The following is a 25002-nucleotide window of genomic DNA, read 5'->3' as shown; positions in this document are numbered from 1 at the left end:
AATTCTTTTTTTTTTCCAGAATGGGAGTAATGTGGGGACGTGGCAGGACAAAAACAACATAGTATAGAAATAAAAATGCAACAGTAGTAGAAGCTAAGCCAAAACAGCTTCTCTAAAAATGTAAAGGCACTTTCACATGTACATACTTACAGATGTACATTGACACAATTAGGTAACAGTCAACAAGCAGGAAGATACCAGCACTGCAATCTATCTGACAGTCAAGGACAATACTGACTTGATTAGTACAGAGGCATTTAGCCTTCACTATGCCTGTAGTTGTATCCATTTCCCTTTACCTATATCCACTTACTATACTTGAAGTAGCTACAACATACCATCAAACTACACACATTTTAACTCAAGTGAATGCTCCAACTAGAAACATTCACTAAACTCACTGTTTGTAATATTTTTCTTCACTAAACAATTTCTACTATAAGCAGTATGGAAGCCAGTACGGTTATATTCAGACATACAGAATTTCTTTATGCACTTTCAAGATACAGGCACCACCTTTGTTACACCATATGGCCTGTTAATAACAACAATCACTAGGCTAGAATGCACTTAAAAGAAAGCTGACATTTTCAAGTTTGTCCCACAGGTCTCAGATTTGGTCTAGTTAAGCAAACAATTCTCAACCTTACATGGGTCACTGTCACATTTCACAAGTTTTATATTAGCTGAAGCCTCAACACTGAGTGTATGGTCTTAGTTAAGTTTTAAGGTAGAGACATGTCATAGTTCATTTTGGTGACCCCACTGAAAAATATTAAAGTTTTATTGTTTCAGTCTATTGAGGGCAAAAAATATAATTCAGCATACCATAGCTGAATATCCTTAAGTGGATTCTTTGACTCTCCTTAATGAATATCATTAATTTCTAATTTTGTTTGCTAAATAGCTATTAACTACAACATCTGGGGCACACAAAAATTCATGCCCCCAAAATAGGCCTGCAAGCTTTACAAAATATAATACTTAACAATAGATCAGAAATAACTACTGAGCAGCTGATTTTCAATACATTAGGAAACATCAACTTTTGTGAACTTCTTAGCTAAATGTAATTTCATTAATGTTAGCATTTTTATGATCACTTAACAAAATGAATCAACTTCACTTAGTAGCAGGGAACAATGCCTTTCAAATGTTATGTAATAACAAGTGTTTTCATATATTAGCTAGTCTTCTACATTTTGGAATTTCATATAGTATAAGAGAAAAATGTTCAACTGGAAGAAATGCAAGTTTCTATTGTGACAAGAGCTATGGGAAAAGAAGTATTTGGTTTCAATTTTACATGTATCAATGGATATAAACTGACTCTTCCCTACCCAATATTTCCCTAGACGGTGTTTTTTATTTATTTTGTGTTATTTTTAATTAATGACAAACAATAATGTCTCTTTTAGAGTGCAAAGATAAGCTATAAAACATTCAGAGAAAGGACATGGCTTAAGTGTCAGTTTGTGCAAGAGTTGTCAAGACAGATCACATATAACAGAAAAGTTCCTAATGATGTAGCACTATGCAAGCATTCACTCACAAAAAGATACTGACATAATTAGAAAAAAAATTCTGACCCATTTTATTCAGATTGTAGAACAGTAGAAAACAATGTTTTGCCCTGTGAATTAACTCTTGCCTTAATTGAAGAAGCTATTCCAGTTGAAAAAGAGATAATTCAATTTAAATAAACTAACAAAAAAACACAATATAATTCATCTGTATGCACTGTGTTTCATAATCTTGAAGATGCAGCAGCTTCAAAACATTAAGTTACTCATTTAATTTGCAGCTGTTCAGGAATGTTTTGCTACAGATTATTAATTAAAACTTGTCCAGACAAGTAGCTCTTAGGAATGTAAACAGTTTTTGAGCTGAATTGATAGCAAAGAATTATATCAAAGATTCAGTGGCTAATGTCTAGTTTTATTGCACTGCAATAGGCCTGAGTGGAAGCATTAGAAACAACCCACTTTCTTCAATAGAGTCCTTCAACAGGGTCAGAATACAATGCTCAGTATTCCTGGTCAGCCTGTAGAAGGTGTCTGCTGGATATCAACCAGAGGAAGACCACAATTGTCATTCTGACCACAGACTTCCACTGGTTTAGAAAACTGCTGTTTCCTAGAAGCAATTTTATTCCTCATATCCTTCAGTGAGCTGCACTAGGACTGTCACATGCATACTGAATAGCTACCACAGAAGGCAATGTCAAGGTGAGTCTCCTTTTTGCATTGACTTTGACAGGCTGCTTAGTAATTCTTAACACACAGCCTCAGACCTTCTGAAAAATGATCTGGAACCAGGCAGCACTAAAAATAAACCCTATTTCTTAACCAATTCATTTCAAATAACCATAATTCTTTGTGAAGTCTTAAACTACACAAAAGTACACATTGTTAGTGTGATGACGGTGACTGTGTTTTCATCAGAAAAGGTGCAGTGTGGAGATTTCAAGTAAATGTGTGTATTCCTTTTGCTTTAAAATGGCACACACCACACGTGATTTCTTGCCTTTCTACAATACACTGGATCATGAAGTAACCAAAGAGACTGGTTTTGTGAAATGTGTTAAACTACAGCCCCTCAACCCAATCTAATCAAGCTCAGCATGCTGTAAAAATGCACTCGCTGAGTCTTTAACTGTGTTAAGCATATATTGCAAAAGTAGACACTGAATTTTCCAGTTTAAAAATTGAACCCAACTCCTGTTAAATACCCATGTTAAAGTAGGTCAGGACTTTAACATTTTAAAAAACAAATCTCTCCTTTCCTAAATATAAACTAATATTATACTGGAATTCAGATAACTATCACAGATACATTCTTTTGGTAGTTCAGTCCACACTTGGGTTCTTAGGGTTTTTTACATTGTGCAAGACTTGTCAGCTGGGCCTTGGGAAGGAGAAGAGGGGCCTATGCCTGGGTTTGTTTTTGGAAGAACTATTGGCTTTGGTCTCAGTGCAGGTGGCTTCAGCTGCACCCCCATTCTTGGTGTCATCATCGGCTTGAAGGTACTCATAGTATCACTGGAAGAACTAGTGCTACGGCGAATCTGAGGCTCGGCATTTCTTAACATGATACTGTGAAGAGGACTCAAAGATTCTGTTGAGGTGGTGCTGGTAGGAGAATTCTTCATTTGTTCTAAGGTATCAAGGACAACATCTGGAGCATGTTTTGCAGAACTCTGGCGTTCCAGTTCCCGAAGTTCATTTAGAGCCGTATTCATTGTCTCTTCAATATCCTATTAAGAGGGAGAAGCAAATATGTTGACAATTACTACAGAAATAGGAAATTCAAGCTTTATCAATACTCTTTACTTTTATATGAAGCAACAAACACATATAAATCCTGCATTTGCATAAATGAATTATTCACACAAATCATATACAAAATACAATAATTTACTTTGTCTCATGTATGCATATACACTAGCATTCAATCAAGTGATAAAGATTCTGAAAAGAGAGACAACTGAAAGAAGTATGAAAGTCCACCTCAAGCAGAGAATTAAAAAGCTTAACTGGGAAGAGAACAGACAAATGTTCACAGAAGACAAAGGAAAAAGGATATATGTATTTCATTTTATTTAAAACTGGCTTTGTAAATTAAACAGAAAACAGTTTAGCACAGTTTACTCACAGCAAGTGCAATACCAGGGATTTCCTGACTGGGTGAAATACAATACTGATGCTTTGATCAAAGTAAAAGTCTGAAGACCTTTATCTGAGCTTTATCTTTAGTGGAGCTTCCTTTATGCTTGTGAAGTATGAGGACAGGGACAGCATTTTCAAGCTATATTGTTGAGATATAGGTCATGTAAGAAGGCACAAATATGCATGCATGTGCATCAATTTAAAGTCTACACTGGAGAAAAATGGAGATAACACAATTGTACAATCATGTTCTGCAAAGCATTAGATGTGCAATTAGATTAGAACTGTACTTACTGTAACAGCAAAATATTGAAAACACAATACTAAAAAGCTGACGTTTGTAGCAAAAAAGAGTTTTCTTACAGAAATTTATGCAATACTTGAATAAAATTTAGGCACCAATGACCTATTTTGTATCAATCAATGGCAATTAGAAAGATCTTCACAAACAGTAATGCAGCTATACAAATATGGACAGGGAATTCAGGCTAAACTACAATTCAGAGAAGCTGAACAGCTGCTAAAGTGATTTTTATTATATGCCATCAAATCATTTTTGACTTTTAGCAAACACCTAGATCAAGGGTCTTCAAACTCGACAGCTTTAAGAGTTGTAGACTTCAACTCCCAGAATTCCTCCTCCAGTCATGTTAGCTCAGGAATTCTGGGAGTTGAAGTCTACAACTCTTAAACTTTCCAAGTTTGAAAACCCTTGACCTAGATAGATTTTGTCCATGATGATCTATCCTTAACCTGTCCTTTCAAGTCTCCCCATGGTGCACCTATTGCTACTATAACTGAATCCATCCATCTTGCTGCTAGTTGTCCTCTTCTCTTTTGTTCCATCTTTCCCAGCAATAGAACCTTTTCCAGAGAGCTGAGTCTTTGCATAATTTTTCTGAAATAGGATACTTTAGACTCTTGTCATTTGCACCTCAAATGAGAACTCTGATTTTTTCAATGATCCAACAGCTTGTTTTCTTGGCTGTCCACAGTATTCTCAGGAATCTTCTCCAATACCACGGGAGTCAACCTTCTTCCTATCCTGCTTCTTTAAAGTCTAACTTTCAGAGTATACCAGGGAATACCATGGCTTGCAATTCTGATCTTTATAGGTACAGACACATAATGGCATTTTATTTTTTTCAAGGCCTTCATGATTCCCTACCAAATACTTGAGTGCAGTGAATTACTTGACTGCTTGTTCCTTTGCGGATGATGGTTGATTCTGAAAGGAAGGAACTATCCACTCAAACCTATTTACAAAATGTTGATGATATAACATAGCCTTCCCTAACTTGGCATTTTCTGGATATGCTGAGATTTCAACTCTTAGAAAGTTGAAATTCTACCTGCTTACCCCCTCCCCACATCCAACATATCTGAAGGGATTTATGATGATGAAAATATATTGCTTGATGCAATTCACCTCCCCCAACTGTTTGTATGTTAACAATACATACCTGAGCAATTGACTCTGGGTCAAGTGGTTTGTGGTCATTGAAAACAGGATATTGGCCAGATGAGGTTGATCTTCTAATTGGAGGGCTGTCCCCTTTTTTCAGAGATTCATGTCTACTAATGTTGGTGAGGCTGCTGTGGCCAGGTTTCCGTCTCCTTTCTGGGCTATCTGTGGTGAGGCTGTGGTTCTGAAGGGCAGCTCGAGAAGTAGTGTGACTTGCCATACTGGGGGAAACTAATTCCATTGAGGAATTAGTAAGGCCATGTGGTGTATGAACTGGACAGTGTCCATCACTGATCCTGCCAGGACGTCTACCAGAAAGTGGGAGTTCAGATCTCTTGCGCTGCCTACAAGACAGGAAAAGAAAGTTTCAGAAGACAAAATAAAGAACATGTAAATAATTCTTTCAAAATCCTCCCACACCTGGCAATGATGCTACAGCATGATATTGTGTAGAATTTGAACTCAGAAAGTTGCCCCTTAAAATATTAACTTACACATTCCTTAATTTTCAAGTTTCTATGTGTAATAAAAATTATATATGTTACAGGCATTAGTGACTACTACATGTGAGAAAAATGAATTTTAATATTTTGAAGTGCAATATAAATGAAACAGATTCATTTAATGACAAATAATTGATTATATTTACCTTCCTAGATATACTTCAGAATTCAAATCTGTTGGTGAACTCATATCTTTGGAAGAAGATTTGTCTTCAAGTATTGGCCCACTGCTGGTTTCACTATCTGCTTTTTGGCTCAGTGTATCTGAGAATGTATCATCCCTAAACATAAAAAAAATCTTATTTTGCAAAATTAGGGTATATAGCTTTAAACAAGAAAAGTATGTTTTATTTCAGCCCCAGTTTTATATCCCCTTATTTCCATTTATCTTCTCTTCACTAACAACTGTTTTGCATGGGATTCACAAGGAAAAGCAATGGGAGCCAAAAACAATTTTTTATAGTGATGTTAACATGCAAATACTGCAATGTGCATATTTGCATTAGAGATTAGGATACATCGTGGCAGTATTTGCATGATGAGATCATTGTGTTCGTGTCATTTTGCTGTGATTGTAGTTTACTGTAGTTGCCACTGTTATAGTTACTGTTTTCAGAGGCATTTGTTACATGCATAATCAAACATTGACCAATACATGGCTATTAAAAGCCAGCCACTCTGACCAGAGTAGTTTTCAATTCAATATTAAGTTTTTAGATGCAGCCTTCATTTAAGATGCCTAACTAAATGACTTGATATATTCAAAATAATACAATTGTTTATTAATTGTTGAGTAAATAATGTATACGTTTAAATTAGTTTTATAAGGAGGCTGATGTTAAGAGATAGCAAACTAAAATTAAAATCACAGAACAGGAAATATGTTATCTCTCTCCCAGAATGGCTGGGAGAGAGTAATCCTTAGTTGCACTTGCAACAGTTAAGCTGTAAAGATTTCTGGTATCCTGTAATTTGGAATTTAGACTCTGTGTAGATCTTCTCCCACCAGAGGAAAATGCTGGTCTGAAAAGAGTACCTCTGGCATTACAATACAATTTAGCTGTTTCTTACATATCTTGAACCACTATATATTGGTGGGGTACAAGGCCATCAATTCCATTATGTCTTCCTTCCCACCAATCATCAGAAGCTCGATGATATAAAAGCAGCGAGGCCCCTTTCTTAAAAGAGAGTTCTCGTGCAGATCTTCCAATATAGTCAAACTTGGCTATAGCTTCTATTGGATCACATTCTGTGAAAGACAAATCACAAGACTTTAAAAATATCTTATAACAGCAAGGGACATGAGTACATAATAAAAATTAGCAAAGCTGAATGAAGAAAAATATTATTATTCAAATAGTATACTTTGGGACCCAATAATCTCTGAGGAATAAAGCTATCTGGCTAGGACTAAAGGACTTCTTTTCATGGAATTACCTTATACAAAACTATGGAAAGACCACCTTGAAATATTGTACATAGTTCTGGTCACTGTACCTTAAGAATTCATTATAATTGGAAAACAGCAAAAAAGCACAATCAAGAAGACTAGAGAACCAGAATATCTGCCCTATCAGAAGAGATCAACCAACTGTGGCTATTCAGACTGAAGGAAAGAGAAAAACAACATGCATAATATGGAGATACAGTTGTCTTTCTTCTGCTCTTACGGTGTTATAACTTGAGGTTAACAGCTGAAAATAAATGAGGACAGATTCAGAACTGACAGAAGGAAATACTCTTTTACATAGTAAAATAGCAAAATTCACTGCCAGCAATCATGGTAATTGAAGATTCATGGAGGATCAAGCAAACAGGACTTCTAATACTCTGTATGTGAAGTTGTTGGTTTGAGCTCCAAGCTTGGCAATTTGGTTGCAACCAAATTGCCAAGCTCGGAGCTCAGACCCAACAGCCCAACTACCAACCTGAGCTACTTATATTCAAATACATTTCAACTATGTACGTGAATTACTTCTTGAATCCTAATCAGTATGTCTTCAGTACTAGTTGGAGGGAAACATAAGTTTAAATGGGTCTTCACTCTCCAGTTCAAACTTGTGAGTTTTTCCAATCTGGCTAGTTGCAGAATAATTGCCTACATTCTGTAGATCTATGGCAGGATCCATCAAGCTCTTACGAAAAATCTTTCTGATATGAAATTTTGATAAGCTCACACAATATTATTCTTGGAAAGTTTCTTTTCCTCTTTATAGAAAAAAATATTGGTAATTATAATAAAGCTAGATGTAAGAGAAATAATTCCAGATTTGCAAACCCTTTTAACTGCATACTCCAAATGAGAAATCTCTCTGCCTAAAGCTTTGCAATTCTGCCCTTAGACTCTAAGCTCAGAATTTCTAGAGAAGCCATTTCAGAAATGCCACTAGTGCTGATAATCCTAGCATCAATTTACAACAGTATTTCATATGATGCAGAATATCATAATGCCATACAATATTGCTCTTTTGAATAACAATAAAACAATGGTTTCCTCGACTATTTTGTACTTTCCCCATTTGTATCTGTCAGTTTGATCCAACACATATAGCGCAATAGTATGATAAGTGCAAATTCTTTTGTGACATTTTCTGTGCAAATTCTACTTTGGGAATTATTTATTTATGTGGAATTTCCTTAGGAAATTCCTTCTGATTTTCTTTTTGCAAATTATTCCATTTGTATGTGCCTTGTGCTTCAGAGTAAAAGAAAGCTGCATGGCATACAATTGCAAACCAGTACTCAATATGCAACAACTTTCTATTCCATTCCACAAATTTCCAATGTTCAAAAGATGGGATTGCAGATTTTTTGGGGTCAATTGTGCTATTTAAAGATAATATTTTCTTTAAAAAGATTGTAAAACAGTTCCTCAAAATTAGCTGTGTTATAGAAATGCATGAATAGAAACAGGGCTTCCAGGGCTAACAACAAGCTACTAGGATAGGACAAAAAATTTAAATGTATCTCCATGTGCTGCTCCTGGTTAAATGTTTGCCCTTGCTACCTGTCTGCTTGACATCTCAATATTGTTATGAAGATCCAAAGCCAGGGAGTACTATGCTGAATAAAGTATGCTATTATGAAGAGAATTTAACTGTGCCTCTTCTCAAATACTGTATGTATTTGTTTTTATTTGGTTATTACAATTATTTTGAAAGAAAAATATAAAAATGTTATTTGGTCAAATTAAAGCTCTTATTAATTTTATTAGGCACAGTTTCTACTTTAATTGTATAGTATAAACAGAATAAACGGAGGTAACTGTAAGAGGAGACAATTTGTATATGTAGCAGGTACTCCATTATATACCTACCCTTTCAGCAATACAGAATCCTAGTATTCATGTTTGTAGATCCTATGGATTCCTAAAACATTGGCTTTAAAGAACGGGGTTGTATTATTGCAGCAAAAATGTTCATAAGCTAGATAAATTCCTCATCTTATTTTATGCAAAAATACATGTGGCTTGTTAGCCATGAGTCTAATTTTGGTAAGGAAACTGATTGAGACATGATGACAATAACTGATGGCTTGTCTGGGGGTTGCTGATAAGAGTATATTTTCACTACTTTCCTTCTATCTTGCTTCTAGACTTCATAATGTCTCAAATATATGGATGAAAGAGACTATCAATGTAGTACATTTTGAAGTACTGGAGAATAGGAATAATTAACCAATTATCTCAATGGAGAAAATAAGATTAAATTAAATTAAATAGAGGTGGAAATTAGTGTTTTTAAAACTTAAAATATTCACTTAAAAGTGAGCAATGAGATAACCAAGCGTGATTACTGTGATCAAATCAAAAGAGGATTGTGAAGATTGTGAAGAGCTCCAGAAAGATATCTATAAAACTGGTGTCAAGCAAAGGACAAATGTGACTTAAGTAGGTATGAAGTGATGCAGATTGGGGAAGGGAGGGGAAATCCTAATTTCAATCAGGTTTGAACAATCTCTAACTAACCAGGAAACAGGACGATCTACTAAAAATGTCAACTCAGTCTGTGGTAGCTGAGAAAAAGCTAAAGATTACTGAGAAGGGGAATAATGGAAAAACATTTATAAAATAAAATACTTCTTTATATATTATATAAATAAAAAGTTAATGTTATCTCTGAATGGGAGATAGCATGTTACACATAAAATCGGTTTTGAAGGACCTATGTCTCCATTTCTTGCTTGTGAACAAAAAAAGACATCTGGAGGCCACATGACAAATAAAATGGTGGATCAGATGGGTCATGGCCTGATCTACCAGTTATTCTAACACTGATGCAACCACCAATAATTTTGGTCTCTTCTCTATGTCACGATATACTATTTAAGTCCTTGCTGTTGGAAAAAATAGTGCCTGCCTTTTCTTCAACAAATTTCAGACAGATCAGTGTGCTCCGATTACTGTTATCACTGATCCCTATTTTCATAGTTTAACAGGACAAGCCCATATCCAACCCCTATGCACAAGTGCAGCTGATTCTAGGCTGATCTTCATAATAAGGAAGATGGTGCCCAGAGATTTGGCAGTTTCTTCTTATCCATGAACCTAGTAATGCATAACTGAAAATACATAATGCTACTATGCCTGTTATACTGGCAGTAGAAATTGTTTTTGCCACAGTACTTATTTCCACCCTGACTGTGTTAGTCAGAAAAAAAGCAAAGAAACAAGTAAGAGTATTGTGCAAAAAATAAAATAAAAAATCATTTATGTAATATTGTAGACAACGAAAAAGCATTGTGAATGGCATACACAGAGACAGAATGTCATGGGAAAGAGCAAAAAATAGCATACCATCATCACTGGTGTGTATTTCTGCTCCAGCATCCAGATCCACTTCTTCTAAGGTACCATGTTCACTATAAGGGCTGTCACTGAAAAGAAGGAGCATATGAATTTATTTGATGGTAGAATTGATCTACCATTTAAAATTCCAATAAACTGGTCATATTAATGTATTATTTTTCAAATATAACAAGGTTTTAGCAACACTTGGTTAAGTAGTTTTCCAGATTTCTACACACAAAGACACACACACATACACACATCATGCTAGGTACAGAATACACATCCTTAATTCAAACAGAATCTCTTTTTATATGGGAAAGAAATGCACTCTGTAATGTACACATAAAGAGGTAATCCCAGCAACTCCCTCTGAAGGAAGGGAAGGGAAATTTTGAAGCTTTTTAAAGTAAGGCAGAGTTGCATAAGGTGATTCAAGACAGAAAAGGAATCTAAATGGCTTCACGCAGACATCTGACAAAATATGAATACATTTTGCTATTTGAGAAAGTGTGTGTTTCAAGGGAATTCTAGTTCTTAACTAATGAGTATAAAGTTAGCCAGGAATCTAGGCTAAAATTAATCTACTATGGTATGTATGTCTCCATATAAATTATAAAATTGAATCAGTCACCAAACTGTCAAGTTGGTCATGATGATTATATTAGTGTTCTGGATGGAGTATTTCCAAATATCTGTATGTAACATCTAGTTTGGTCTAAATAATCGTAGCCTGCATCTTGATTTCAAACTCACACTGATGGGAAGCCACCATACAAAAGAATCAATGTGACATCAAGATATCAAAGAAGAAAGGGACTGACTGCATCTTAAATTTAGTTATGCCAAGCCTGTTAAGCCAGTCCCATCTAAAATTTCCTCCGGATCCACAACAGAGTCCTGAGCCAATGTGATTTAAAATCTACTTTTTCTCTTCTTGGCTATTATTTGATCCTGAAAAAATTACCACCATTTTATGGATGATATTCAACTAAATGTGGATCTCTAGTCTAAGAAAGTTCTAGACTAATCTCATGTGCCTTTTATCCAATATAAAAGAGGCCATGTGGTAAGATTTTATACCAGATTGGATAATTAAACTTTCTCTCCCATGCCGACAAAAAAAGGTTAGAAAAACAGATTTACTGCAGAGAGTCAGGAAATCATACATAAGTTGTCTTATACCAGTCCAGAATTCTGCTGTTTATATATGTTAGTTCCAGAATTTAAATCCTAGGCCCAGGGGTAGAATTCAAATTTTGTAACACCTGGTTCTGTGGGCGTAGTTAGGTGGGTGTGGCCACGTGACTGGGTGGGCATGCCTTTTTTTGCAAACCCCCCGTTTTTTGGGCCTACCGGGCCTCAGGGGAGCCTCCTGGGGGGCATATTTTTTGCTCCCAGAAGGGCCCAGGAAGGGGAAAAATGGAGCATGGGGGGCGGCACACAGCATCCCCCTGATCTCCATTTTGGGAACTCCTGGGCCTCAGGGGAGCCTCCTGGGGGGGCGTTTTTGCTCCCCTGGGGCCCAGAAAGGAAAAAAAGGAGGGGGGCAGGGGAGGGGAGCTGCCCCCTCCATTTTTTGCCTTCCTGGGCCTCAGGGAAGCCTCCTGGGCAAAGCAGTAAGTAAGCAAGGGGAATCCCGGCACAGCTGATCACAGGAATAGCTGTTCATAGGGAGGGGGGAAAAAGAAATACCTTAAGAAGTGGCCCAGAAGAATGCAGTCAGCAATGTTGGGCATGCACGCGATGTTGCACATAAGTGATAAGGACTGACTGGGTGGGGAGGGTTGGGCGGAGAGGGGGGAGGCCAGCCAGGGGCACGATTTGCCGATTCTCCGAACTGCGCAGAATCATAACAACCAGTTCTATAGAATCAGTCCAAACTGGTAGAATCTCACCCCTGCCTAGGCCTCTTAGTGCTACTGCATTTTTGATGCAGTAGCACTGAGACCACTGGCTGCGTAGCTGCTATATGTTTTCCAGCCTTGAATATTTCTGCCATCTGTCCTTGTTTACAAAATGCTTTTTTCTCTGGCATGAGTGATTCCTGCTCTACCAGCTTAAAGCCTTATATTATATGAAAAAGAACTGGTTGCACTATTGACAAATTCTTACATATAATTTACCTAGACTGGCAGGCAAAATAGTTTTTTTGTGGTAGATGAGAGCAAGATTCTTCAAAGCTGTTCACAGAATAAGACTGAAGACTGAAGGACTTACCAGTAGTCATCACCTGCCATACATTTTTCATATACTGGACCATCTAATTCCTTGCCATCTGGGAAAATGATCTCCTGGTGAATGATAATGGTTTTGATGATTTCATTAACATGAGCCTGGCATGACACTTGTTCTTGTATATCTGGAATGGGCATCAATGTTGGGCCAAAACAAATGGCCAAGTTATAAGGATCCATCATATTTTCATCACTGTACTGAGAAAGGCTGTTTAAAAAAAAAGAAAATAAGTATTTTTCAAGCATGCTATTGGATGGTTTTATAGTTATTTTTTCTCTAAAAAATTCCAGTTTGATTTCAGTTGAATTGTACAGCTTATATATTATATTAAAGTGTTTTATTTTGGTCTGTTTTTTTACATCTCAAAAATCTGGCATATTCAGAATTTTGGTGAATGAGGGGATAACAAACAAATTTCAAATCCAAAAAGGAACTAGGCAGGGATGCCCGCTATTGCCACTTTTGTTTATTTTGACGTTAGCAAGAATAATTAGAAAAGAAACAGAAATTAAAGGTTTAAAAATAAAAAAAGAAGAGTTCAAATTATAAGCCTTTGCTGACGATTTACTTTTTATTTTAGAAGAACCACAAAATTCGGACCAAAACTGATAAATAATTTAGAAGAATTTGGAGAAGTCGCAGGGCTAAAAATTAATAGGGAGAAAACAAAAATAATTACTAAAAATATGACAGATAAACAAAAGGAAACTTTAGCAGCGACAACGGGCATCCCAATTGTAGAGAAAGTTAAATACTTTGGGATTATAATTTCGGCAAGATATATAACACTAAAAAAGATAATTATGACCCATTAATAAAACAAATATCTGAAGATTGGAAAAATGGGAAAAATTAAGACTATCCTTCATAGGAAGGATAGAGGCAATAAAGAGGCTACCTAAATTATTATTTCTTTTTCAAAATGCCCCCATAAAATTGGGGAAAGTTTTTTTTTTGATAATTTGAGTAAAATAACGGCAAATTTTATATGGCAAAAGAAAAAACCAAGAGTCAAATTGAAGTTGCTGCAAGATGCTACAGAAAGAGGAGGATTTGGCCTACCCGACTGGGAATTATATTACAGAGCTGCAATTCTAACCTGGGTGAAAGATTGGATAAACCATAGAAATAAAAGAATATTAACATTAGAAGGTTACAATTTGCAGTCGGGATGGCATGCCTTCCTCTGGCAGGATAATCAAAAGGGCTATAATTATGTTCAAAGACATAAAGTTAGACAGACTCTCTTAAGTACATGGAATAAAATAAAAAGGCAAATGTATGTAGAAACACCTATTTGGCGATCAACTTTGGAAGCATTGATGCATCCACATCTACTGAGACAAGGAAAAATCATCACCTATGAAGATATATTAAAATGATAAAGGGAAATTACAATCTAGACAGGATCTGAAAAATCAAGGAATTGATGTGGAATGGTGGGCCTATTTGCAAGTCCAATCGAAATATTTAAGAGATAAGAAAGAGTGGGGAATTAGTAGAACTAAGATAAAACTAGATGAAATACTATTAGGAACCAATGAGAAGATGTTAAAAAGTCAAGTCGTATTGGAATTTAAATTGGAAGAAGAAAAGATAAAGGAAACGATGGTGGTATGGATGAAAAATTTTGGTTATAGCATCAAATTAGATGATTGGCAAATATTATGGAAAAAAAACAAAAAGATGACTTTGGCCATACCGTTTAAGGAAAATTTGTATAAATTATTTTATAGATAGCACATACTTCCATCAAGATTGGCAACAATGTATTCAAAACTTTCCCCCACATGCTGGAAATGTAATAAAGAAAAGGGAACTTATTACCATTTGTGGTGAAGTTGCAAAGAGGCCCAAAAATATTGGCAAAAAATACAGAAATGGCTAGAAGAAATATGTGGGATGAAAATAGAATATAGACCGGAGTTCTTTCTGTTAGGGATTAATACGAGGAAATAAATGAATTTGAAATAATTAGGAAAATTATGATGTGCGCAGAAATGGATAAATTAACAAAGGAATTAAAAAATAAGGATTTGGACTATTATAAAATATGAGATACATTTTATGGTTGACTAGAGAAGAAGATTCAAGAGAATAATGAATGATATATGTATATACAATATATATGGAATGAAAATATGTATTATTATTATTGGACTTAGCAAAGTAATGACAAAGATGGATGTTAGAAAGACTGTACCATGTTCAATATTTTTAATGTATTTTTGTTCATGTTTGTTTGTTTGTTTAATAAAGAAAAACCTTTTAAAAAATCTGGCATATTAACAGGGATGTGCAGACTTTCTATATCCACTGCACATAATGATGAATATAATAAGTATAATAACATTATACTTAGACAATATATCTACAGCAGATCAATAATTTTCAGGTAATTCAAACAACCCCATGCCCCCCAAAACAACTTGAACTGTAATCTCAACAATATTTCTATATAAGAAAGATATGGAAAAGAAGGAGCTGTTCTCTAACCTGAAGGAAAGATAATTGGTTCTTTATCTTAATGGACAATGCTTTCAATTAAAAAAAACAACAGTTCAGTCTTGTGGACCTCTTACATTTTTCCTTAACCAAAATGACTCACTTCATTACATATGCTACTTTTAAAAAAAGCATTACCATTTTCACCCAGTCTATGTAAGGTACTTTAATTTGTCTGCATTCAGAGAATTTCCTTTTGCCTTTGAACTATTCTCATTTTTTTCTGAATTCTTTGTCCCAACATCTTTCATAGCTGCAATGTGGTGTTTCTTTCTTACCACATTAAAAGCCAAATAGAATCTTATTTTTACACTATGTAAAAAAAAAAACCCCATCTACCTGTCTGGTAAATCATTTCCTTTGCTTTCCTTCTGGCTACCTCCCCTTTTGCCTAAGTATCTAAAGTGCACTCCATTTGTTGCACAGAAAGATTTCTCTACATCTCAGTTCTTTTGTTTTGTCTCATATGTTTATCTTGTTGATTTATTTATTAATCATATTTATATGGCTGCCTTTTTCATCAAAAGTGATTCTACAGTTTTAATTAAATATATAATTCAGAACCACTGAACTATATCTTTAAAAAATCCTGGAGCACCAGGGAACTCCCAGAGGACTGGAGAAGAGCTGATGTAGTTCCCATTTTCAAAAAAGGAAAAATGTGGATCCAAGAAACTATAGATCTATCAGCCTTGCATCAATTTATGGGAAGATTCTGTAAAAGATAATCAAGCAACAAATCTGTGAACACTTAGAGGCAAACAAAATCATAACCAAAAACCAACCTGGGTTTGTCAAAAACAGATCATGCCAGACAAATTTTATTGCATTCTTTGACATATGACAAAATTAGTGGGCAAGAGGAATGCTGTGGGTATAATTTACTTGGACTTTAGTAAGGCATTTGATAAAATAGACTACAACCTACTATTTGGTAAGATAGAAAAAGTTGAGTTAGATAGCATCACCACCAAATGGATTCGTAACTGGTTGACCAATCACACTCAATGTGTAGTCCTCAATGGAACTGCATCTACATGGAGGAAAGTATGCAATGGGGTACCCCAAGGCTCTTTTAGATCCAGTACTCTTCAATGATTTAGATGAGGGGATAGATGGGGAACAAATTTGCAGATGACACTAAGCTGGTATGAATAGCCCACACTCCAGAAGATAAGCTTAAGATACAAAAGGAACTTGACAGATTTGAACATTGGGCACTATCTAACAAAATGAAATTAAATGGTAAAAAAGTAAGTTTCTACATTTAGGCAAGAAAAACCAAATGCACAGATACAGTGTATGTGGTACCTGGCTCAACAATAGTAATTGTGAGAGGGATCTTGGAGTCCTAGTGCTGGCTCATATTTAAGTGGACAATCACTTAAATATGAGCCAGCAGTGTGCTGCAGCTGTTAAAAAAGTCAACACAGTTCTAGGCTGCATTAACAGAGAGATAGAATAAAGTTCACATGAAGTGTTAATACCGCTTTATAATGCCTTGGTAAGACCACACTTGGAATACTGCATCCAGTTTTGGTTGCCACAATGTAAAAAATATGTTGAGACTCCAGAAAGAGTGCAGAGAAGAGCAATGAAGATGATTAGGAGACTGGAGGATAAAACGTATGAAGAATGGTTGCTGGAATTGTGTATATCTAGTTTAATGAAAAGAAGGACTCGAGGTGACATGATAGCAGTATTCCAATATCTCATGGGTTGACACAAAGAAGAGGGAGTCAAGCTATTCTCCAAAGCACCTGAAGGCAAGACAAGAAGCAATGGATGGAAACTAATCAATAAGAGAAACAATCTAGAACTAAGGAGAAATTTCCTGAGAGTTAGAACAAATAATCAGGGGAATAAATTGCTTCCAGAAGTTGTGAACGCTCCCAACACTGGAAGTTTTTAAGAAGAGATTGGACAACCATTTGTCTGAAATAGTATAGGATTTCCTGCCTAAGCAAGGGGTTGGACTAAAAGACCACCAAAGCCTCTTCTAACTCATATTATTCTACTCTATTTATCAGCTATTTCCCATTTTTATTTTAGTTCACTTGGAATTCAACTCTTTCTAAAAACAATATTCATTTAGCAACACTTTTTCTAATACTGCTTTTCTAATAGGATCTCTATGGTTCTGATGATCAATTCCTTCTTTTTTTCTTTTCTCTGTTCACTCTTTCCTTAAATCGCCTGAAAAAAGATGTGGCTGCTTTAATGAACAACAGGGATATGACTTTTTCATGTAAGATTTGAAGCATTTTTCCAAAATAATTTTCAAAATATCATAATCCTCCTACATACTGTATGCTCATACAGGAAAATTAAAATGAAGCCTTAAAATGAATCTCTCTACATACTCAAATATGTTGATTGATGTCTATACCAGACAGAATTCCAATGTGCTCTATAATTAGACTTAAATTGACACATATAAGCTGCTGAAGGCAATAGCTGAAATGTACATTTGTGATCTCATTCTGTATTAGCATTGTGGGCACATACCTTTTGCTAAACTGCTATTTTGAAACTTGGATCTGTGATGTTTACAAAGACTGTTATTGGTAATCCAAGCATAGGAATACTGCATAGGCCTTCTGTGTTAAAAAGTCTTTGTCTTAAAACGTTCACACTTATTTCCCAGATCTAAATATTCACCATCTTAAGGGACTGAGATTGTTACCTTATATATTGTTTAAAGCCTAGATTTTCCCAAAAAGTCCTTAGGTGTAACAATAAGCCTACAATTTGTTCCTTGGTGCCTGACAAATTTCTTGCCTAATACAATCTTATTTTAACAATATTTTAATTAAAAGATGACTAGAATTAACCAAGAAAAATCATATGCTCAAATATAATCTGCTGTACTAACAATGCCTCTGGCATTGTAAAGATATGCGTATGTATGTACATAGTCCAATGCTTATTTTGAAACCAGCCACCTGCCAAATTAAAAAGAAAACTAGAATGAAAGAGAGCTTCCTCATATTCTAGAGCAGCACTTCTCAACTTTGCCAACTTTTAATATGTGTGGATCAATTCCCACAGAATTCAAAATGTTGCTGAGGTTCAGAAATGCTGAGCTAGACAGAATGATGGAAACAATGGATACATTCTGATTCATCACATCCTTATGGTAAGTTCCTGTAACATCCACATCCAAAATTCCAAATGTTCCCACTGACCAAGAATCTTGTTTATATTATACACTGATTGAATCTGCATTTATAAATAAGATAAGGGGGGGAAAGTTCTCCTTAAATTTCTATATATTTCACATGAATACAACTTTGTATTTTCAAGAGCAATATTTACATTCAGTGTCCAATATATTCTGGGATGATGGAAATTAGAACTTCAAACATTGATATCCCCCATTAAGATACATTTAAAGAAATTGGTGAAGCTTTCTTTGAAAAAAAAATCAACAAATGTACAATGTTCCAATGTACAAGTATTTTCATAACTTCTATTTTCAAGCTTTCCATACTATTTCTATGGTGTTGTCATTTAAAGAGCTAATTCCATTTTGCATGAAAATAATTCCTCTTCTGCCAATTAAAATAGCACACAGTCTTTATTAAAATTAAATTCTTTCTCTCCCTCCCACCCTCTCTCCGGTCTCAGCACCACCACCACATTCTTTCTCTCTCACACACACAGCTTCCTTAAAATATCTGAAGTATTTTTATAGAAAGTTAAAGCTACTTACTGATTGAGGAAGGCAAAAAGATATCTTAATAAGATAAGGACTGATCTTGGCAATGTCAGCAAAAGTTTACGTATGTGAAGAGCTCTCTCATAGAGATTTTCTGTTCCTGTAACATCAAGTAGAAAAATTAGTTATGGTTGGCTACTGAAAATATAGAAGAATTTTCCACTGCTGATATGTTGGGCCAACTCAAGATGTGTTGGGTTATATGACATTGGGCAACTATGGGAATTGTACTGCAACACATTTGGAGAATACCAGTTTGGAAAAAAGACTGTATATATAGACTATAGAAGAGTGCAAAATGGACACATTAATATGTTCTAAGATTTCCTGTTGATATTAATTATATGAACAAGTTCCAAAGGCTCGTGGATGGTTAATTTATCCAAATAGGATCTTTGTCTATATCTGGAAGGAGAAAAATATGCTTCCTTACTTAAGCTCTGTCCTTAACAAAATGCAGTACATTAACCAAAAATGGTATTTGGGAGGGGTGTGTGTCATCTAATAGGGTAGCTTAAATATCTATATAAGGGAGAGTGTCTGAATGCTATGTATATAAAACAATATATTTTGTTCTTATTGAGAATGTAAATTCAAAAATATGCTTGTTAAAATGGATGCACATAAATAACTATGATAGCAGTAAGCTGTCCTATAATTTAAAACACATGAAAGAAACATATTTAACTTACTGACACAAGAAATAAGATCATTAAATCTTTCCTTAGGAAATATAGGATTCTCCAGCCCACGGAAATAGAGTTTCAGTACTCCAGCAACTGAGTTAATATCATGGTTACTTTGGTCGTCTGCCAAAGGATTTTCACCTACAAAAATAAATCAGATTAAGTGCTTACAGGCCTTAGATCTTGACAGCTTTTTTCTATAGAAAATTCTGAGCTGTACTATATTGGTCATCCTGAAATTAGAATGAATGTAGCAAGAACTAAAATATTGCTCAAATATATATCTTCCCCATTGGGATACGTACTTTGATTTCATTCTTTCTAATTATAATACAATATAGAGTATATTTTGCCTTGATTATTTTATTAACCTATTTTAACCTCAGATACCTGGAGTTGCAACTGGAAAGTTGGGTAGTGATATTAATTGATTGATTAAATAAATAAATAGCAGAATGATAGAGCGGGTAAAAATGCTAGATTGTCCATGCAAGGCTAAATTCATCTGATTCAGTCATCCTTAACCTGAGCATGATCCAGATATGTAGATATCAGAATTCACAATTTTTTCCTCAAATGCTAAAATAACTCTAGGAGGTAAAGTCTTTATATCTGGAAGGCATTAAAGATAGGAAAGTCTGATTTGGGTAAATGAATTTAATTAGGCTGAAAGGAATTCCAGTATTCCTGAGAAGCTGAGGACTGCATTGATGAAATATATTGGTTTTCACAATTATTTTCATTCAAATTACATACCATACAAATACTGACATATTCAAGCTCACATTTTCTTTGAGGTGAAAAAAGTAATTAAAAAGATTTTAAAACTATGTTCTGCATTCCATTGTGATGACAAAGAATAGATTCTAAAGCCAAACTTTCATAGAAAAGATGATGTTATTAAGGACTGTGTGGAATGTGTTTTAAAAGAGTATTCTTACAAGATTGAAATATGCAGTAGTTTTAACAATGTCCATTTAGTAAATTCATTTATTAAATGACTAATTTAAACAAAACTTTAAAACTTGGTTAGTATAATAAGTAATTAGCAATAACTAATATGCAAAATAACCTAGAAAAATAATAAGATTAAATAATTAAATAAATTCATTAAATAACCTAGAAAAATAATATATTCTTTGGGAAGGGGGTTCTACTCACCAAAATAATATCACATAAAATTTAAGCATATAGAAAATTTTTGCAGGAGTAGATTAGTCTAGTCTAGCAATTTATTATTTCCCCCCACAATGATCAATAATGCAGTGTTTGAAAAAACCCAATAGGAAGACATGACAAAGACAGCAACCTATTGTATATTCAGAAGACCCTTTTAAAATGATGAAGATGCAGATTATTATTTCATTCTCCATTAATTGGTATATTTACCCCCCAAAAAGGTAGCTCTGAATTTAGGACAATTTCACAATAAATAGTGATAAACACAGAAAAAAAATCCTGTATAATGCCCAGTTTCCCAGTCTTCTCCATCTAAGATTTCCCATTACAGCTGAAACCTGTCATGAGATTTTAGTCTTTTTAAAAATTGTGTGTATAATTTTTAATGTATAATCCAGTGGTGGGATTCAAATTTTTTTACTACTGGTTCTGTGGGCGTGGCTTGGTGGGCATGGCAGGGGAAGGACACTGTAAAATCTCAATTCCATCCCCACCCTACTAACCTGCTTTCCAGCTCCGTTCTCATGTGCAGGGCAACAAAAGAAGATCCAGCCAATCAGCTGGGACTTGGGAGGTAGAATGGGGACGGGGCCAGTCAGAGGTGGTATTTGCCAGTTCTCCGAACTACTCAAAATTTCCGCTACTGGTTCTCGAGAACTGGTCAGAACCTGCTGAAAACCACCTCTGGTATAATCCATACATATATCTGAAATAATTTTCTAAACTTTATTCCACCTCCCCCAACCCACCCACCCCAAAAAATAAGAAGAAGAAGAAAGAGGAGGAGGAGAAAGTAAACAGAAAAGCAGAGTACAACTGGATGACACTGAGACAGATGGGGAAGAAGTAACTGTGCAGAGAAGGAAGATCCTGCCTATTTAAAAATTACAAAAAGAGTTAAATTCAGGAGTTAGCCACCTCTGGACTGCAATAATGTGGATAGTCACAAGATGACAGCAGAGCTGTCATTGAACTCTTTTTGCTGACATTTAGAGCCTATGAAGTGGGGTCTTGTCTCTACCCTTTGGGATGACTGTGGTGCTCATCGACGGAATTTCTTTTTTTCTTATTCGTATCCATTTCAATCGACAAAATTTCTTTCTTTCTTATTCGTATCCATTTCATGTATTTATAACCATGTTTATACTTATACCTGTTATCTAATAATTGTTTGACAAAATAAATAAATAAACAAACAAACAAACAAATACTGTATATACTCGAGTATAAGCCTAGTTTTTCAGCCCATTTTTTGTGCTGAAAAAATCCCCCTCGGCTTATACTCGAGTCAGATTCCCTCTGAAAAAAAATGGTGTGGAGTCGCGGCCTCCGGCGGCAGCGACTCCCAACAGCCCAGCCGGGAAGGGAAAGGCAAAAAGCGCTTTGCCTTTCCCTTCCCGAGCGGCGGGACTGGGGCCGCGCCGGCGGTAGTGACTCCTGACTCAGGGGCCTCCGAGGGAGGGGAAGAGAGTGACTCTTGCCTCCCACTGTCATCATCATCTTCTTCTTTTGGGTTAGTGAATCAATTAAACCTTTCATGATAGTGAGATCGTTTCCCAAATTAATTATTTTTATTTTTGAAATTTACCAGTAGCTGCTGCATTTCCCACCCTCGGCTTATACTCGAGTCAATAAGTTTTCCCAGTTTTTTTGTGTAAAATTAGGTGCCTCGGCTTATATTCGGGTCGACTTATACTCGAGTATATACGGTAAATAAAATATCTATCACATTGTGTCTGAATGCCCATCAAGAGTTTACACCAGCCCAATGTCTGATTTTTTTCAACATAGACCACCCTGTCCTTGAATGGCTGGGTGGACTGGACATTAACATTTAAACCACTGTAAGTCCACGTATTTGCCATATGATTGATAAATAAATAAATAAAGCATATGAAGTTCAAAAATAGTAGCCTTATCTCCAAAATCAATATCCAAAGCTATCTAAGTTTTTAAAGATCAATTGTGCTAATTTCTTTGTTTTTCTATTCTTCTCAATGAATAAAAGTTCTCTCCCTTTCATAATAATAATTTAGGGAAAAAAATTTATGGTATGATGGTACATATGAACAGAAAAATGATAAATCACCTCTTTCAAATGAATTTTTAATATCATTAACCTCCACCTGAGAGCCCGACACCCTGAAAATGCCTTGGTGTTGAAGACCTGAAAAATAACGAGAGAAATATATAAAATTCAACATTCAAATGAGGGAAAATATTAGCATCTTAGTCTTTTATTATCACATTTATATATAACTTTCCACCAAGACTCAACAAAGTAGCTTACTGAATTTTGAAATGCAATGCTAACTGCTTCCAAAGAGCAAGAATTCCTTTTCTTGCTTGATTTCAGCCCTCTTCCTTCCTTTGCTCCATGACTTCATATCTTCCAATTAATCCCTTCTTATTGCTGTCTGAATTAATATTCTGCCCTGTCTCTTTTGTTTTATTCCCCACCAAGCCCTTCCCTTTTTAAGTTTTCAACAAGGGAAGTTCTTTCATTCAAGACTAAAGTTTCATTATACTTCCTAACTGTAACTGGAAAAGGATTAGGACATGCCGGAAAAAGTATCATGATTATTAAGCACAATAGTCTTCAATATTAAAAAAGTATTTTAGAACTCACCATATAAATTGATAAATTGGATACAGCTTTCTACAATGAGGGGGATTACTTGTCCTGAGTCCTGGTGAGGGGAAAAAATAATCCAAACAGTTTGCAAAGTTTATGAGATAAATAGCACTTATCATTAGGATACAGTGGCATCCTTATAACATCAGACATATAATACTCTATACATCTAAATCTCACTAGAATGATATCAATTGTGTCTCTTGATTATTTAGCTTTTTCATAAAACAAGCTCTTGAGCTAATTGTGTTTTTCAGTGTGGTCAGGAAGCAAATAATGCCCAGTGTCCGTAACCAGTGCTGTATATTTCTACTGATGGTAGCTAGCAAGTCCCATTTAAGAAGACCGGTAGATGCAATAATGGAAGGCACATTGAAAGTAATAAATCTTGCTTGCTAGAGTGCTGCTGTTATTGACTTTAATAAATCTTAGCTTATTTATTTAAAAGCTAGGCAATTTTTCATTCTTCTCCTGTTCCTCTTTTATTTAAGGCATTTTATTATTTGAGGGGTTCCTCAAACACAATTTCCTGTTACAGCATAACTGATAAAATGTTATTTAATGTCTGATTATTAAAAAAGATACGACATCAAGATCATATTTTGAACAAAGAACTAATGAATTATAATATACAAGGAAAAAAATGATACAAACTTAAAGGCACAGTGCACAGAAGTTTATTAAACTGATGCCCTTACATCTGAACTGCTTCTATATATTGTATCTGGCTATTTATATTTGTATATGCTAGCATGCAGAAGAATTCTTTATACATCATGACTGAATCACCAGTAAAACTGACAAGTTATAAGTTTCACTTCCAAACAGTAATTTATTGTTCCCACAGGAATGAAAGTGAACTATTCATTTTCTATGGAAAAAAGTATAAAGGAGTGTATTTATTGACATTATTTCACTAAGAAATAAGTAGTTTATATAGAACAAATTCTTTTCCTCTTTAGGAACTTCCAAAGAACTTCCAAAATATTTTCACCATGTCAATTGTCCCACCAGAGGCAAGATTGTTGTCATGGGAATTAAACAAAGGAGATCTCCATGTAACCTGCTGTAACCTCTTTGAGGAAAAGTGCAATGAAAATCTTTTAAACAAATAAATAAGTAATATGAAACTGAAAAAAATGCATCAAGTGGTTTCAACTTGGGAAGCTTCCTTGGTCAGCAGAGTTTTCTGTTAATGAAATGGGAAGTTGAGCAATTTTGGATTTCTTTAACTTTTTTATTCTACTTGTAGGAAAGAATGGGAAAGTACTGAAAAATCACCTCATTATTATGTCAGAGAAAGAAGATTGCTGGATTAAAGAGCTCTCATCAATGGATAGAAATTGACTAGAAATAAGCCAAGCCCTGCTACTTTTTTGGACCAGATACAGAAATTAAGGAAGAATTGTCTACCACAAGGGCATCAAACTCGATTTCATTTGAGGGGTGCATCAAGGTTGTGTTTGACCTTGGGGGCACTGGCCATGGCGTGGTCAGGGGGCATGGCCAGCTCAATGTAACGCATGTTGGGGGTGCCTGTGGTGGCCCGAATGCTCTGCCAATGAAAATGGCTCCTGAGCTCTGTTTTCGGCTGTGACAGCCTCCTGAAACCC

The 25002-nt window shown here is 35.2% G+C and overlaps 1 protein-coding gene across 1 annotated transcript in view; it reads right to left on the bottom strand.

Annotated features, from left to right (window-relative positions):
* Positions 1-1361: 1361 nt before the first annotated feature.
* The window catches only part of SRGAP1 (SLIT-ROBO Rho GTPase activating protein 1), a 110183-nt gene continuing 86542 nt past the window's right edge, over positions 1362-25002 (bottom strand). The window contains exons 13-22 of the mRNA XM_026667795.2: positions 23384-23444; positions 22844-22921; positions 19582-19716; positions 18884-18989; positions 12646-12870; positions 10435-10514; positions 6708-6888; positions 5783-5917; positions 5132-5477; positions 1362-3256 (exon numbers count right to left, since the gene is read on the bottom strand). Of these exons, the coding sequence (XP_026523580.1) occupies positions 2879-3256; positions 5132-5477; positions 5783-5917; positions 6708-6888; positions 10435-10514; positions 12646-12870; positions 18884-18989; positions 19582-19716; positions 22844-22921; positions 23384-23444 (1725 nt within the window). The 3' untranslated portion in view covers positions 1362-2878. The remainder of the gene's footprint in view (positions 3257-5131; positions 5478-5782; positions 5918-6707; positions 6889-10434; positions 10515-12645; positions 12871-18883; positions 18990-19581; positions 19717-22843; positions 22922-23383; positions 23445-25002) is intronic.

The sequence above is a fragment of the Notechis scutatus genome, chromosome 6, assembly GCF_049901735.1.
Source record: "Notechis scutatus isolate UNSWTSFEM ecotype Mainland chromosome 6, rNotScu1.2, whole genome shotgun sequence".
Lineage (NCBI taxonomy): Eukaryota > Metazoa > Chordata > Lepidosauria > Squamata > Elapidae > Notechis > Notechis scutatus.
Note: the sequence above shows the minus strand (reverse complement) of the source record. Positions and strands in the feature narration are given on the sequence as shown.